Source organism: Schistocerca piceifrons, chromosome X (assembly GCF_021461385.2).
Source record: "Schistocerca piceifrons isolate TAMUIC-IGC-003096 chromosome X, iqSchPice1.1, whole genome shotgun sequence".
Lineage (NCBI taxonomy): Eukaryota > Metazoa > Arthropoda > Insecta > Orthoptera > Acrididae > Schistocerca > Schistocerca piceifrons.
In genome coordinates this window covers 775,647,581-775,662,477 of record NC_060149.1, presented here as the reverse complement: position 1 = coordinate 775,662,477, position 14,897 = coordinate 775,647,581, and the positions used below count along the sequence as shown (strand labels likewise).

At 38.3% G+C, this 14,897-nt stretch overlaps 1 protein-coding gene across 1 annotated transcript in view; it reads right to left on the bottom strand.

Annotated features, from left to right (window-relative positions):
• LOC124721273 (ubiquitin carboxyl-terminal hydrolase 15-like) overlaps positions 1-14,897 on the bottom strand; it is a 149,704-nt gene that overhangs the window by 106,362 nt on the left and 28,445 nt on the right. The window contains exon 5 of the mRNA XM_047246155.1: positions 4,421-4,813. Within this exon, the coding sequence (XP_047102111.1) occupies positions 4,421-4,813 (393 nt within the window). The remainder of the gene's footprint in view (positions 1-4,420; positions 4,814-14,897) is intronic.

Below are 14,897 nucleotides of genomic sequence, written 5' to 3'. Positions count from 1 at the left end.
GACTTTGAGCGAGGGCGTATAGTGGGCATGCGGGAGGCCGGGTGGACGTACCGCCGAATTGCTCAACACGTGGGGCGTGAGGTCTCCACAGTACATCGATGTTGTCGCCAGTGGTCGGCGGAAGGTGCACGTGCCTGTCGACCTGGGACCGGACCGCAGCGACGCACGGATGCACGCCAAGATCGTAGGATCCTACGCAGTGCCGTAGGGGACCGCACCGCCACTTCCCAGCAAATTAGGGACACTGTTGCTCCTGGGGTATCGGCGAGGACCATTCGCAACCGTCTCCATGAAGCTGGGCTACGGTCCCGCACACCGTTAGGCCGTCTTCCGCTCACGCCCCAATATCGTGCAGCCCGCCTCCAGTGGTGTCGCGACAGGCGTGAATGGAGGGACGAATGGAGACGTGTCGTCTTCAGCGATGAGAGTCGCTTCTGCCTTGGTGCCAATGATGGTCGTATGCGTGTTTGGCGCCGTGCAGGTGAGCGCCACAATCAGGACTGCATATGATCGAGGCACACAGGGCCAACACCCGGCATCATGGTGTGGGGAGCGATCTCCTACACTGGCCGTACACCACTGGTGATCGTCGAGGGGACACTGAATAGTGCACGGTACATCCAAACCGTCATCGAACCCATCGTTCTACCATTCCTAGACCGGCAAGGGAACTTGCTGTTCCAACAGGACAATGCACGTCCGCATGTATCCCGTGCCACCCAACGTGCTCTAGAAGGTGTAAGTCAACTACCCTGGCCAGCAAGATCTCCGGATCTGTCCCCCATTGAGCATGTTTGGGACTGGATGAAGCGTCGTCTCACGCAGTCTGCACGTCCAGCACGAACGCTGGTCCAACTGAGGCGCCAGGTGGAAATGGCATGGCAAGCCGTTCCACAGGACTACATCCAGCATCTCTACGATCGTCTCCATGGGAGAATAGCAGCCTGCATTGCTGCGAAAGGTGGATATACACTGTACTAGTGCCGACATTGTGCATGCTCTGTTGCCTGTGTCTATATGCCTGTGGTTCTGTCAGTGTGATCATGTGATGTATCTGACCCCAGGAATGTGTCAATACAGTTTCCCCTTCCTGGGACAATGAATTCACGGTGTTCTTATTTCAATTTCCAGGAGTGTATTTGTAACAGTTTTTTTTTTAATCAGTGTGGTGCCTACCGCTGCTCAAATTGTTGCTTCAGACACAGTACAATGTGCCACAGTCATACACTGAACATGATCATCTTCCCACTCTGTAGTGCCACATGCCCGTCCAGAGCCTAGACTTCTTGTGACAATATCTTCCCTTGAACACTGCTGCCAGCAACCATGTACAGTGCTTACTTTGCTACTAAGTCTTTCAGCAATATCACAGAAGGAACATCCAACTTCTTGTAGCCCTATTACATGACCTTGTCCAAACTCGGCAAGCTATTGATAGTGGGGTCTTTGTCACCTTAAAGGCATTCGTGACTATCAACAACTTACTACATCCAATCTGAAAGGTAACTAAATCTCATGACGTTTACAGAAGGTATTTAAAGCAAACCTGATTTGCATTTTTATAGTGGTGTTACTAGTGCCACTCTTATGGCACTGGCGCAAAATGTGAACAGACATCATCTTTCAGATGTGGAAACACACTGACCAACTTTTGTTTATCTTGCGTAACTACTTTCCTTGGTGTTGGGATTTTTTTTTTTTTTTTTTTTTGCATTGATGTATATGTGACCCTCATAATCACTTTGTAAGTAGATGATGGAGCCCTTGTGTGCATTAAAGCCTCTAAGTTGGAGAAATGGGTAGAAGAGTTGTATTATGAAGTGGGCCTCACTGTGTAACCCTCTTGTAATGGTAAATACAGGAAGCATAATGCCATCCACTGTGCTGCATGAATTTTAACAGCAACTGCTTGGACTTCTGTAACTATCTGAACAATATGGCCGTGTTACCAATAAAGTCATCCATGCTCTGGAGTGTACAGAAACTTATTACTGAGGCATCATAAGTGTAAAATATAGTTTCTGCAAACACAAACACATGGTGTCTCCCATGTTCCATGACTTCCCAGTTCCTCAACATGTGTCCATCACATTTTAATCTTCTTCTGCAGTAAAGGAGTCACCTTACACTCGAAGCGGGAATTTATCAGAGGGATTTGAACCCACTCCTCTTGAATACAAGGTCAATGGCTTGTACTCGTGTGATTAATGCCAACAGAAATGCTTCTATCTGCTGGAACTGCCAAACTATTTATGATTCATAACCATAGTGGCATAACAGGATATAGCAATTTCTGTGAAGTCTTTTCGGGATTTTAAGAATTCCAATAATGTTTTACAACATTTTCTGAAGTGTAAACTGATATCAAATGAACCTCTTCCTCATTTTGCAATTAAATACACATTATGACAAACAATGTGTGGTCTATCACTATTATTTTTGCTACTTTTTAATATTTATCTTGAAGTAGATTGAACTGCAGAGTGTTTGTTGGCTATCTGTACTCCCCAGCATCACACCCAAACCACAGCTCATGGCTCTGAGTACTATGGGACTTAACTTCTGAGGTCATCAGTCCCCTAGAACTTAGAGAACTACTTAAACCTAAATAACCTAAGGACACCACAAACATCCATGCCCGAGGCAGGATTCAAACCTGCGACAATAGCGGTAGCACGGTTCCAGACTGTAGCACCTAGAACCGCTCGGCCACTCCGGCTGGCCCAAACCACAGCGAGTGCTTTTATGGGATATGATAAGTGCCATTTCTTTCCTACAAGAAGTAGGTAAAACCTTGCAATTCTCAGCACATATAATAGACAGGGGTGCAACAGATGGGCAAAGAGTTGTTCACTAATTTATGTTTTGAGACAACAGCCATTCATCCAACAGCACATAGCTGACCTTGAAGTTGATTGTTTTATAGAGGTTTTTACCATCCTTGTGACCCACTTATTTTGACAAGATCCCCATTTCGTGACACACACACACACACACACACACACACACACACACACACACACACACACAACATTCTACTACCTTGGCCAACAATTGTCACTGAAGCAAACCACAGTACGTTACACGAGGACCGGTGTCATTGGCCAGCCCCATCTCACAAACCACAGATTCAATTAATACATTCTCAGCCATGACTAGCTGAAATCCATGTTGTACTTTTAATTCATATAATTTATACAGAACTCTCCACAGCTGCTAGGAACTGGTATAAATTCTCCTCTGTAATGACAAAAAGATGGATCAAAATTCCTCACAACCAATTCATGCCTGTAGAAATTGAATCAAGTAGATATGAACTTGAAATAAGCTCTTGATGAACTACCTTAAACTTTAAAATTCCAGTGCTTCCTCTAATAAGAAAATACTGGAGGTCTGGACAGTTATGCAATTCTATTTTATTGATTTGAAGTTAATTTGACAGGTATTAATGTTTTTTGTTTGGTGATAACTGGCTTTCACTATACTGAATATTATTTACAACTTCCATCTTCTTTTAACTTACTGTTGTATTTTTTGTTCTTCAGAAAGCAGTTTTCCATCCCTTCTACAGTCAAGGTCACCAAAGCACAATAGTATTCAACCTATAAATGTATTTCAAAAACTGATTATTTATGAAATTTCCAATCCAAAGTTCAGCCTCAAAGGGATGCTGTGAATAATTTCAGAAAAATCTGATAGCTGTATTGTTATATCTTTCTTTAAACACCATTAACATCCAATATTAATATGGGTAAGTATAATCCTATCTCTTCACATACTGCACGAATGCTTTCATCTCTATAGATCCACAATGCGTATCATAATTTGTTTTCCAAATTCTAAATCTTTTTCTGTCCCCACAACTTTTTCTTTTACTGTAACTTGCAGTGTAAAGTTATCTACTCAAGGTGCCTTAGCACATACCTCCCTAAGCTGTCTTTTGCCGGCAAGGGCTAGCCACAGATATCTTTGCTCATCTATTCCTTCAAAATACTTCACCATTTAATACTTTACTTTCAGAAATGTCTTCCTTAATTTCATCTCAATTTTCAATGTCAGGAGACGTCTTGTTAAAGAAATTTTGCTTCTGGCAGCAACCTCACTTTGGCCTTTGTGTGTAATATTGCTTCAAAAATGAGGAATTCTTTCATTATTAAATTATCTCTTTCCCAGTTATAAGTAACACAACTAATGACTAAAATTAAGAGCTTTTCAAGGCCTCTGACTGCCAGAACTTCGTATAAATCCTGTGGACACTTTCCATTTTGACACGTTCTGATGCCTCCAATACAAAATCCCACGGGTATTACTATGATAACTCCTATATCACTGCAAACAATATGTAGTTGCTTACTATCAGACAATAAGAAATCATCAAAATAAAACAACTGATAAGCAGTTTCATTACTGAGCAACTTACATGGAACTCGTGCTCGGAGCTGACGACGGTGACCTTTGTGACAATGGTCCGACAGATGTTAGTGTTGAGCTGCTCCTAGATCGTGCAGTATAGCCAGAAGAAGTACCCGGCTCTGGCATCATACTCCACATTGATGACTGACTTGACGTTGCATTAGGGAAACACATACTAGACGAAGATGAAGATGATGAAGCCGGTGATAAATTTTGTGGTAATGTTCTCACATACTCAGAAACTTTTGTATATGACTGTACAGTTCCAGAGCCATAATAACCAGATGAGGTAGGTATGTCTCCCTCTGCTCCAATATTCAGTGATGTTGATGAAGAACTGGAGGAAACTGGATTTTCAGCTTCAGCACACGACCCTTCAGCAAAAGGTGGCAGTGGGCTGCTGCAACAACAATATCTGTATCATGTCAAATATTTGTATCCACTATTATGTAGTGCTCATCTACAGGGGAGTGCAGGGGTAGGGACTTTAGTAATATACACAGAATTATAGAAAGGCTTCTCATTCAACAAATGTAATCACATGCTTCGTGCATCATCACAGTTGTGCCTATCCCTTCAAGGTCGTGTCACCACGCTATGTTTTCAAACTGTCTAAATTGAAGTAATGGCACAAAGTCAAAATACTAACTTACAAAATTTTTTGATTACACTTCACAAAATGACGACATTGAAATATAAATATGTCAAACAATTAATTGTTCAAGTAAGTAACAGGAAGATAACAAAAATTACTTACATGCCTTCTTCCTAAATGTAAAATAGAAATGTAAATTAAAGTTGCAATAGTGGTGATCGATTTCCCATCATTACTGCCTCCTCCCCCCCCCCCCCTTCCACCCTCCTTTACAAGTATGTCAATCAATGTCAAAGGCTGGAATCAAACTCTGTCTTGTTCAAAAAGCATCTAAGCAGTGGTCTGATGTTATTAAGAGAACCATAGAAGTCTATAGCAGTATGGCAACACATAAGCCTAACCTTGTTCCTCTTAGTACAATGAAAAACCAGTCCAAAGTCGCAATTTTTTTTTTTTTATTATTATTCACTTGACTAGTTTTGGGTCAAGGCCCATTTTCAGATCATCATAACATAGACAAAAATGGTATTTCCAAAGTTGTGAAAACCATGTGAAAATGGGCAACAAACAGTTGCAGTGGATACAGATTGTTCATTTTAATTCAAAAAATCTGTAAGAAGCCTGTAATTACATAGTAGTAAAGATCAAATTTTTTTCAATATTTTCAATAAAGGAACAAGTATGCACTAGAAATATGCGCATTTGTAAGAAATTAAAAACTGCAGAGTGTTGGCAATAAACAGCTGACAATTTTCAGTGAACAGACTGGAAAGGATTACAAGCATGAAGAATACAGTAGACACCAAACTATCTGGCTCGTGACCCTCCCGCCTACTTAATTAATATCACAATAATACTTCTCGAGGATAAAATGAGGATTAATTTATTATGCGCACTGTACTTTTCCACCAATTTAACAAGAGGGCACCGCCTGCAATGATGTGTAGCTTTTCAAAATGTTTTACGTATCTTTTGTGCCTCTAGCACATCTAGAGTCACAATTATAAGCTACATACTGTATAGTTTATACTGAATAAATTAGCAAAACCGTTCTTCAACAAATGATACTTAGAAACCATCTTTCAGCACTAACAGACAACAATGAACAAACAGAGGGCAGTTCTGTTGGCAACCCTGTGTTCTTTGTTTCTTCAGCTGCATACCAGACATCTGAAATGTGTGCACTGTTTGATTACTGTTTTTGTGGTCCTTTGTGTTTTAATTAAATAATCTGAAATGGGTCACAAACAAAAAAATTTATAGTAACTATGGATCAGAAACTACAAGCTGTAATGTGACTCAATTCTGGGTAAGCAGCCAAAACTATTGCATTTGAATTAGGGGTAGGAAAAAGTACTGATGAGGACTGGAAGAAAAATTGAGCAGAAATTGAAAAGTGGTATGCTGCCCCAGTTACTGGAAGTAGAACAAAAGTATGGAAGACAATGCTGAAAGGTAAGCAAAACGAAGTTGAGGAAGCTTTATTTTTGTGGCATGAACATTTAATAGGAAATCGTTTGCCCATTACTGTTCCAATATTTCAGGAAAAAGCACTGCAATTTCAGCAGTAAATAGGAATATTCACACTTTACTGCCAGTGAGGTACAGTTGGATAGGTGGAGAGAGAGAGAGAGAGAGAGAGAGAGAGAGAGAGAGAGAGAGAGAGAGAGAAACCATTTGTGAGGAGGCTTTACCCACTACCCAAGTGACTGTGCCATTGTTTAAATACTACCTCTCCAAGTTAATTAACAAGGAGGGAATTTCTGGTGAACAGCTGTACAATTGTGACGATAGTGGTGTAAATTACAAAATGCTCCAAACCAAAATGCTTGCTTTAAAAAAAAAAGAAAGGGATGTTGCGGCACCTGGATACAATAAAAGTGAGGAATAAGTTACCATATTGGCTTGCAGTAATACAACTGACAACTGAGGCTTAGGCTTAAGTTAATAGGGAAAACACAGAAGCCTAGAGCTTTCAAAAAATTGGGTAACACTGCCTCTAAATTACACTCATCAAAAGCAAACATGGACGAATTCAGAAATCTTTAACCTGGTTCCAAAATGAATTCGCACCAGCTGTAGAGAACTATTTGAAAAACAACAATTTACTGAGGAAAGTTCTGCTGCTTCTTGATAACACAACTTCATATTCTGTCAGTGACAAACTCAGGGATGGAGGTATCAAAGCAGTGTTTTTACCACCAAATGTGACTGATCTTTGCCAGCCGGTGGACCAGTGCACCCTTGGAATGCTAAAGAAGAAGTATCACCACTGTCTTCTCAATTCATAGATATCAGCAACTGGTAATAATGAAGACTGTGTAAATATTCTGAAGAGGATTGACTTGCTAAATGTCGTAAGGTGGTTGGCCAAAGCAGGGGAAGATATTCTGAACATATCACTTGTAAGGTCTTTGAGAATTCTTTTAGACCACAAAGGTCCATGGGTGAAACCAAAGTCAAAGATGGAAGCGATGATATTGCTTCATTGTTCAAAAACATACCAGGCTGTGTGAATATTGATACAGAGGATGTCACAGAATAGGTGGTAAATGATGAAGGTGATGAACTAACTGACAATGATATTGTGGAAATGGTAATGCAGGAGGAAGCAACACAGGAAGAAGAGGCAAACTTAGATGACAGAAGAAATCTCATCCCACATTTGGAAGGCTATGCTGCAGTACATAAGCGAGGAGGAAGAAGCAATGCCAGCTGATATCATCTGTTTACGTAAGTACAGGGATATTGCAGGATGAAAGAGGGCTAAAGGAGGAAAACCGTCATCTACCAAAGACTTTTTTTTAAAACTTCAAACCTGTAAGTTTCATGTCTGCTGTTACTCCTGGCTTTTCACATGTGTGTAATCTTACATTCATACTTTACAAAGCGGATTGTTTTACGTATCTAGGAATAATTTTTGAAGGGTGTAGTATGTATATAACAAACACTTATAACTAGCATGTATTATGTAAGAAGTCAGAAAATTTTAATAAATTGGGTTATGATATAAAAAAAGGGTGTTTTGAATGGTACGACTAGGTGTCGGAAGAGAGAATTTATAGAACTCCAGACTATCCGGATTTTTTGTTACCTGGTTTGACCTTCTGCCACATTAGGCCAGACAGTCAAGAGTCTGCTGTATATATAGGGTGAATATAATTATAATAATAATAATAATAATAATAATAATAATTGTTGTTACATCAGTACTTCAAATTATTGCTGAACAGCTCTTGATATATGACAAACAATGACAAAGTCATCCCCATGTACTACTGTAGCTTAGTTTACTTAAAACAAAGTACACTGTCTTCATTTCTTGTTATTGATTTGACACACTGACACTCACATGTAATAACTTATGTTATCTTCTCCTTCCTTTCTTTCCAGTTGTTTTTCATTCTTTTCCTATGCTTCTCTCTTCTTTCTTCTGACAGTACTGCACCAGTCTTTTTCTTTGTTTTCTCCTGGAAGCCCTACAAACTTTTTACTTTTGGTCTGAATTTTCCTTTTAAGTGTCCATAGCATACAACTCTTCTCTTCCTCACTGCGTCTAATATTGGCTCTGTTCTTTCATAAACTTCTTTAGCACTTTTTTATTTCCATTTCCCATTGTCATATATTGGTCCCAAAACTTTCCCGATTATTTTCCTTTTCTTCTTTTCTATTTCACCTCATTGTTTAACTCTATTTAACAAAAGGCATTCTGGATCATAAAGACATTCTGGTCTAATTACAGAGTTTTGCAGTTATGGAAATAGCTTTATTGTTATACAAGTTTTTTGTTAACTGAAAACCCACTTCCACTTTCCCTGCTCTTGCTAAGTTAGCTTCCTTTTCCTAAGCATTTGGTTGTATTTTTTTGCCAACAAATTTAAATTTTACAGCCTTTTTTTATTATTCCATAATCAGCTTCCGTATATTTTGGTGCCTCATTCGCATCTGTCATCCCCACCACACCTCACCCGCCATCCACCAAACCAGATATACACAGGCTTGTTTTTAAAGCTGTCTCTTGTAGGACACTGATCTATTCTGTTGCATCTTCTATAGATTCAGCTAAGATGGCAAAATTGTCTGCTTAATTACAATTTTTTAAATTTCTTCTTCTTCTTCTTCTTCTTCTTCTGTTCTCCTCTTCCATTCCCTGATTACCTTTCCTAGTATACAACTGAACAGCAGTGGGAACATTCCATATCCTTGTCTTACACCAGTTTTGATCTCAAAAGTTTCTGAGATTTCACTTAAAAACTAAATTTTGTATTTATTAGTGTTTATTTTATGATTGCCACTGATTTGTTGTCAACTCCAAATTCTTTTTAAAGTGCTAAATAACGTTTCCCTGGCTTTTGTGAAGTCTACAAATGTTATGCAAATGCTTTTGCTTGCACTCTTCTATACCAGATTATAAAGTTTGTTCCGCAGATTTAAAATTTGTTGCACACAGTATAATTCCTTTCTGACACCCCCCCCCCCCTCCAGGACTCTCCTAATTGCTAATCCAGTTGACTTTCCAGCCTGTTTTGTAATGCCTTCGAGAGAATTTTTAAGTCACTGAAAGGAGGGATATTCCTCTACAGTTGTTTGAGTAGTTTTATCTCCTTTCTTGTGGAAAGGGTGATTTGAGGCTGTTTTCCAATATTCTGGTATAATTTCTGTTTTCTAGACTTTTTGGAAGGCTCCATGCAGCTTCCTGACTATTCCAGAAACTGCAATATCCACATTTCAGTAGTCACTCATTCTTCAGATCTTTAATGATGCTTTGGATTTCAGCCATGCTGAAGGGGCCAAGTTTGTGTAAGTGCACCCCAGATTTTGTTCTACAAATTTTGCTCTTGATCCTCCACAATTTAACAACTTCTTGAAATAGCTTTCTAACATTTCACAGTTTTCTTGGTTTTTTATGACTTACTTTAGATCTTCATTTTTGAAGCACATGTTAAGTGGCTGGTAAGTTTGGAGGTTTTGTTTAAAAGTTTTAATGAAGTTCCTGGTACTGTTCATTTGGAGGTCTTCCTCATTTACTGATAGCTGGCTCCTTTCAAACTTTCATTTGATTGCCCTTATGGTTTTTGATGTATGACACCTTTGTTTTTAAAGTTGATAAAGTCATCACTTACTTTGGTGGGGTATCATTTCTGCCAGGCCTTTTTTCTACGCAGTAATAGTTTTTTGACATTGTTCATTCCATAATTTGTGCTTTTTGTCTTTTCTGAATGGTGCTATTTCAAAAGTGGGTTTGACTAATTTCATTTTAACCTCCTCCTAGACTTCTGAGATGATATTTAGCTGTTCCTGGAATTCTTGTTTCTTAACTTTCAGAGTTTCAGTATCAATTTTATGAAGCCTATGCTCTTGTCTAGGAGCCTTGCTTGTGGAAAAAATGACATTTTATTGTGATTAAATAGTGATCTGTTTCTATATTTGCACTGTTTCTAACTCTTATGTTCATGAATTCTTCTTCATTCGTAACTCATCTGCTGCTGTGGGCATGTATACACGTCATGCTACACCATTCCCTAGGTGTTGTGGACTTGTATACGCACGCCACTTGGATTTTCCTACACTGCTATGGACATCTGAATGCATCCTGAACCACCGAGCTCCCACTGCTGCTGCTGAGTTACTTTCACATCTTCTAGAATATAAGAAGTTTCGATTTATCATATAACGTATGTGCCTCATTGCGTGCTACGATTTGCAGAAAAGTTCGCTTTGATACCTTGAATCGTTTGAGATATGATGACTGTTATGACCACATGATGCGCAACATCCAAGGACACGAATAGACTCATGGCACGCAAGCGTCCTTCATATATAAATCCCAATAACTCGAGAGCGAAATGAGACATCCTTCTGCTTTCAATTTTAAATAAAATTTCAATATATTTCCTATATCTCGTTTAAACAATGGAAAAACCAGGGTGAAATGTAACAATATTGTGAAAAGGAAAGTTGCTACCCACCATATAATGGAGATTTGCGTGAGTTGCGCTCACACGTGAGCGTGTGTGTGTGTGTGTGTGTGTGTGTGTGTGTGTGTGTGTGTGTGTGTGTGTGTACAGTCTTTTTGTTGTGCCTATCTGTGACTCAGCATATCCGCTATACTGTCAGTAGCAACTTTCCTTTTCACAATAGTGCTACATTTCATTTACTGTGATGTATGAGCTAAAATCAACCATATGCAAAGTTCACACAAGGCATTTTTACCTCTGCAGTATCTTTAAAATTTCATGCAATGTTTTACTTAATTTGATGCAGCAAAGTAACTACGGCACATAACAAGAAGAAATTCAGTCCTGTATCAAGCAAAGATATCAGACTGTAAGATGTTGAAAAAAATCAATTTTTTTCACCTAACTGTTTTCTTAAAAATGGATGATAAGGATTTCATAGCAGTCAGCAAGTCTGCATGGGTGGAACTGGACGTGTTGTTCCCAACTGTCTGTCGGATATAAACCCACGAGCATGAGAATGAAATATTATTCTGCTCTCAGTTTTGAATATAATTTTGGTATCTTGTCTACAATTCATTCACAGCAATTTATAAGCTAAAATCAACCATACACAAAGTTCACACACAGTTTCACCTCTGCAAACCCTTTAAAATTTTGTGCAATGTTCTACTTAATTTGATGCAGCACAGTTAGCATGAGGGATAACAAAAAGAAATTCAGTTCTTTATAAAGTGCATATATCAGGCTGTAAGATGAGCAAAAATCAAAATTTTCAGCTCATATGTTTTTGAAAAATCTGATGATAAGTACTTCACATCAGCTGGAACACCGTCTCTCTGCACAGGCACAAACATTTGGCAAGCAGTACAGCCACAACAAATGCAGGCTCAGCATGGAGGGCAAAGAGCTTATTAGTAGCAGAATAACAGTTATCTGAAATTTTCCTAGGTTTGTATTAGTTGAATTTCAAGTTTTGTTTCCTCAGCAGTTTCTTAAAATTTGTGGACATGAATTTGATGTTGGACCTCTGTATAGTTCTATTAGTCTTTCCCCATTTTTATTTGTTCTTTTGTGTGCTAGATACTCTTCAACAGTTTTCCAGAATTTTCTTTCTTTTCCACTCTAAGCACTGAAGTCTCCTAATTTTTTTAAAAAAAACATTTTTCAGCTGAATCTTTGATAATCATGTTCCAGTGATTCCCATAAGTTTTCAACTCTTTATGGATTCCTTTATCACCCTCATTTATTAGAGCAAAAGTTTATTAAGATGTAAGGCTTATTCGCACATTATATATAAGAACTGAGAGCCTTTTGCTTGGAGAATCAAAGATCTATGACTGAATTTACTGCTGTTCGGCTGACAATGAATCCTGTTCCTAGATGTGGAATACCTTTCTTTACTTTGAGAATCCTATATCTCTCAGATTCTATAATGTCTTCATCTGTGTATCTTGCTTCCTGAACAGCCAGGAGTTGTGTTTGGTATTCAACTAATACTTTAAATAGTTATTTTAGTTTCCCTGTTTTCAAAAGTGTGTTTATATTTAGGGCACCAGAGAAGAATATCCTTTTTGTCCTTAATTTACATATAAGGCTTAGAAGAACACTGCAAGTCCTTCACTTTGCACATTGTTCTAGGCTCCTGAGAATTCGATGGCCCGTATGCACTGCTTTCTGTGATAAAGGATTTCTTTTTTAAATTATGTCCTGGGGTAGTTCCATTTGGACAAATTTCCATCATCATCAGCTATTTGATATTCTTGTTCGTGATCTGATGTGCGCCAATTCACATTTAAAACAGAGATTATAAGTCCCAGAGTATTATTTCAGCTGCCCCTCACTACAAAACTGCCGTTACAAATGTATGTGACAAAGCTGTTCACAACTAAATTCTTCATATAATATTGTTAAAATCCAAACTACAGTACAAAATGGGCAATTTTTTTATACCCATGGCCTTTCAGTGTTGCATTTGTTAACCTAGCACCAGATCTTCAAACTTTATATCCAAAATATCAACACAGTAATGAAAAGATACGAATTTGAAATGACAAAGTCAGACAAAGGAGTAATGACACAGACTTTAGACCAAGCCTGGCAAAGTATGGTTCATGAGTCATTCTCCTTGAGCAAGTCCTTCCCCCTCCAACTTAACTTGTGTGGTGTCATCACGGCCTCATCACAGACAAGTCAGCCAATTGCAGGGACGACTATCTGTCATCTAGAATCGTGAGCTCCAGCTACTCCCTATACACAAACAACACAAGACATACACTACTAAAACTCTGATCTTTATTTGGATATTTATCCCAAACTCTTACACCTGCATTAATTACAGTATTATGTAATGGATAGTTTGCCACCCATGATATAGAAGATATGTTGAGTTGTAGACAGAAAAAACAAAAAGACTGCTATAAATTTGAGAATTCGGCCAAAACGCCTTCTTCTAAAGTACAAGTGAGTTTGCTAATTCAGGAGGAGGTCTCTGGGCTGAAAGCACAAATTTATAACAGTCTTTTTGTTGTGCATGTCTGCGACTCAACATCTCTTCTATATGGTGAGTAACAATCTACTCCTTTCATAACATTGCCATTATTCCAGCCTGGACTTCCCATGTTTAATCACATTAATGAATTTCAATATTCAGGATAGATTTATTTAACTTGGTCTTGAAAAGTTCTGCAATATTGATTTCAATTTGTGTTGTGGAAAGAAGTTCATGTTCCAATGACTCAATGGTCACTGCATTACACTGATCAGATCTGAAGTACTACTTTCAAGAAAACGTACTCTCACAAATATATGATCTGGGGGATGGAGAGGTGGTGGTGGAGGGGGCGGGGGGGGGGGGGGGAATACTTTAGGTGAGAAGTCTGAGTTTTGGGTAGCCTTATGATCCGACTTCAAAAATTGCAGAATCGCTTCTTGCTCTGTATAGGATGAACAGATTGTTTTGTTGGAGATCACTTCTATCACTTCCAAAATTAATTTTTATTGGATCATTAAAGAAAATGATAAATGGTTCTAGAAGTTTACAGATTTTAAAGTTACTATGAAACTCACTGGAAATTTCATCAACAATGCAAGAAAATCTTAAATATTTCACATCATTGTATTCTTGGTTCAATTCACAGCAACTCCGGAAATGACACAAATTTTCCTTGTTTAGTTGCAATTTAAACAACATAAGTTTACATTGGAATCCATTAACACCTACAAACATATCAGTAAATATGGTGTTCCTTTCCTTTCCAATGCAAATTCAAATTATTTCCATGATTTGCAAAATATGTTAGAAATGCTAACCTTGATAAAAAAAATTAAAAAATCCTTTTGAATCTTTTAGCTCAGTTTCAAATTCTGTAGCACCAAGTTTTACCTCTTTGTTCGAAACTTGGAAACTTATTTTTATAAATGGGGGGGGGGGGGGGGGTGGTAGTAGAGAGAAGCATTTTCCTGCACTCAACCAATGAATTTAAGAATTAAGAAGCATTTCAGATCAGCTGCTTCCAAAACCTATTTAAATTTTCAATGAGATAGAGTTCAATTACCTCTTGTATTATATTGATACTTTTCGTAACATCTTTCACTGTGGTCAGCATTCTGACACCCTTCCCACATAGTGCTTACTGCTGAATAATGCAACGAAAGATAAGCAATTTACTCAGTGTTATCTTAATTCAGCAATGGATCCTTTTTCACTATCAACTATAGTTGAAGCACCCTTAGTACAAACTGCAGAGTATTTTTAAAAAAACACCAATTTTGTCAACAAACTTTTTAACTGCTTTGAAGATAATGAAACCTCTTGTTCTGAGCAATGAAACTACAGTGAGTAATTATCTGTGAACAGAAAACTCGTCCAATACTACACAAATTAAAATTAGTAGTTGACTAAATTTTGTTCATTCAGTACTCTCCATCTA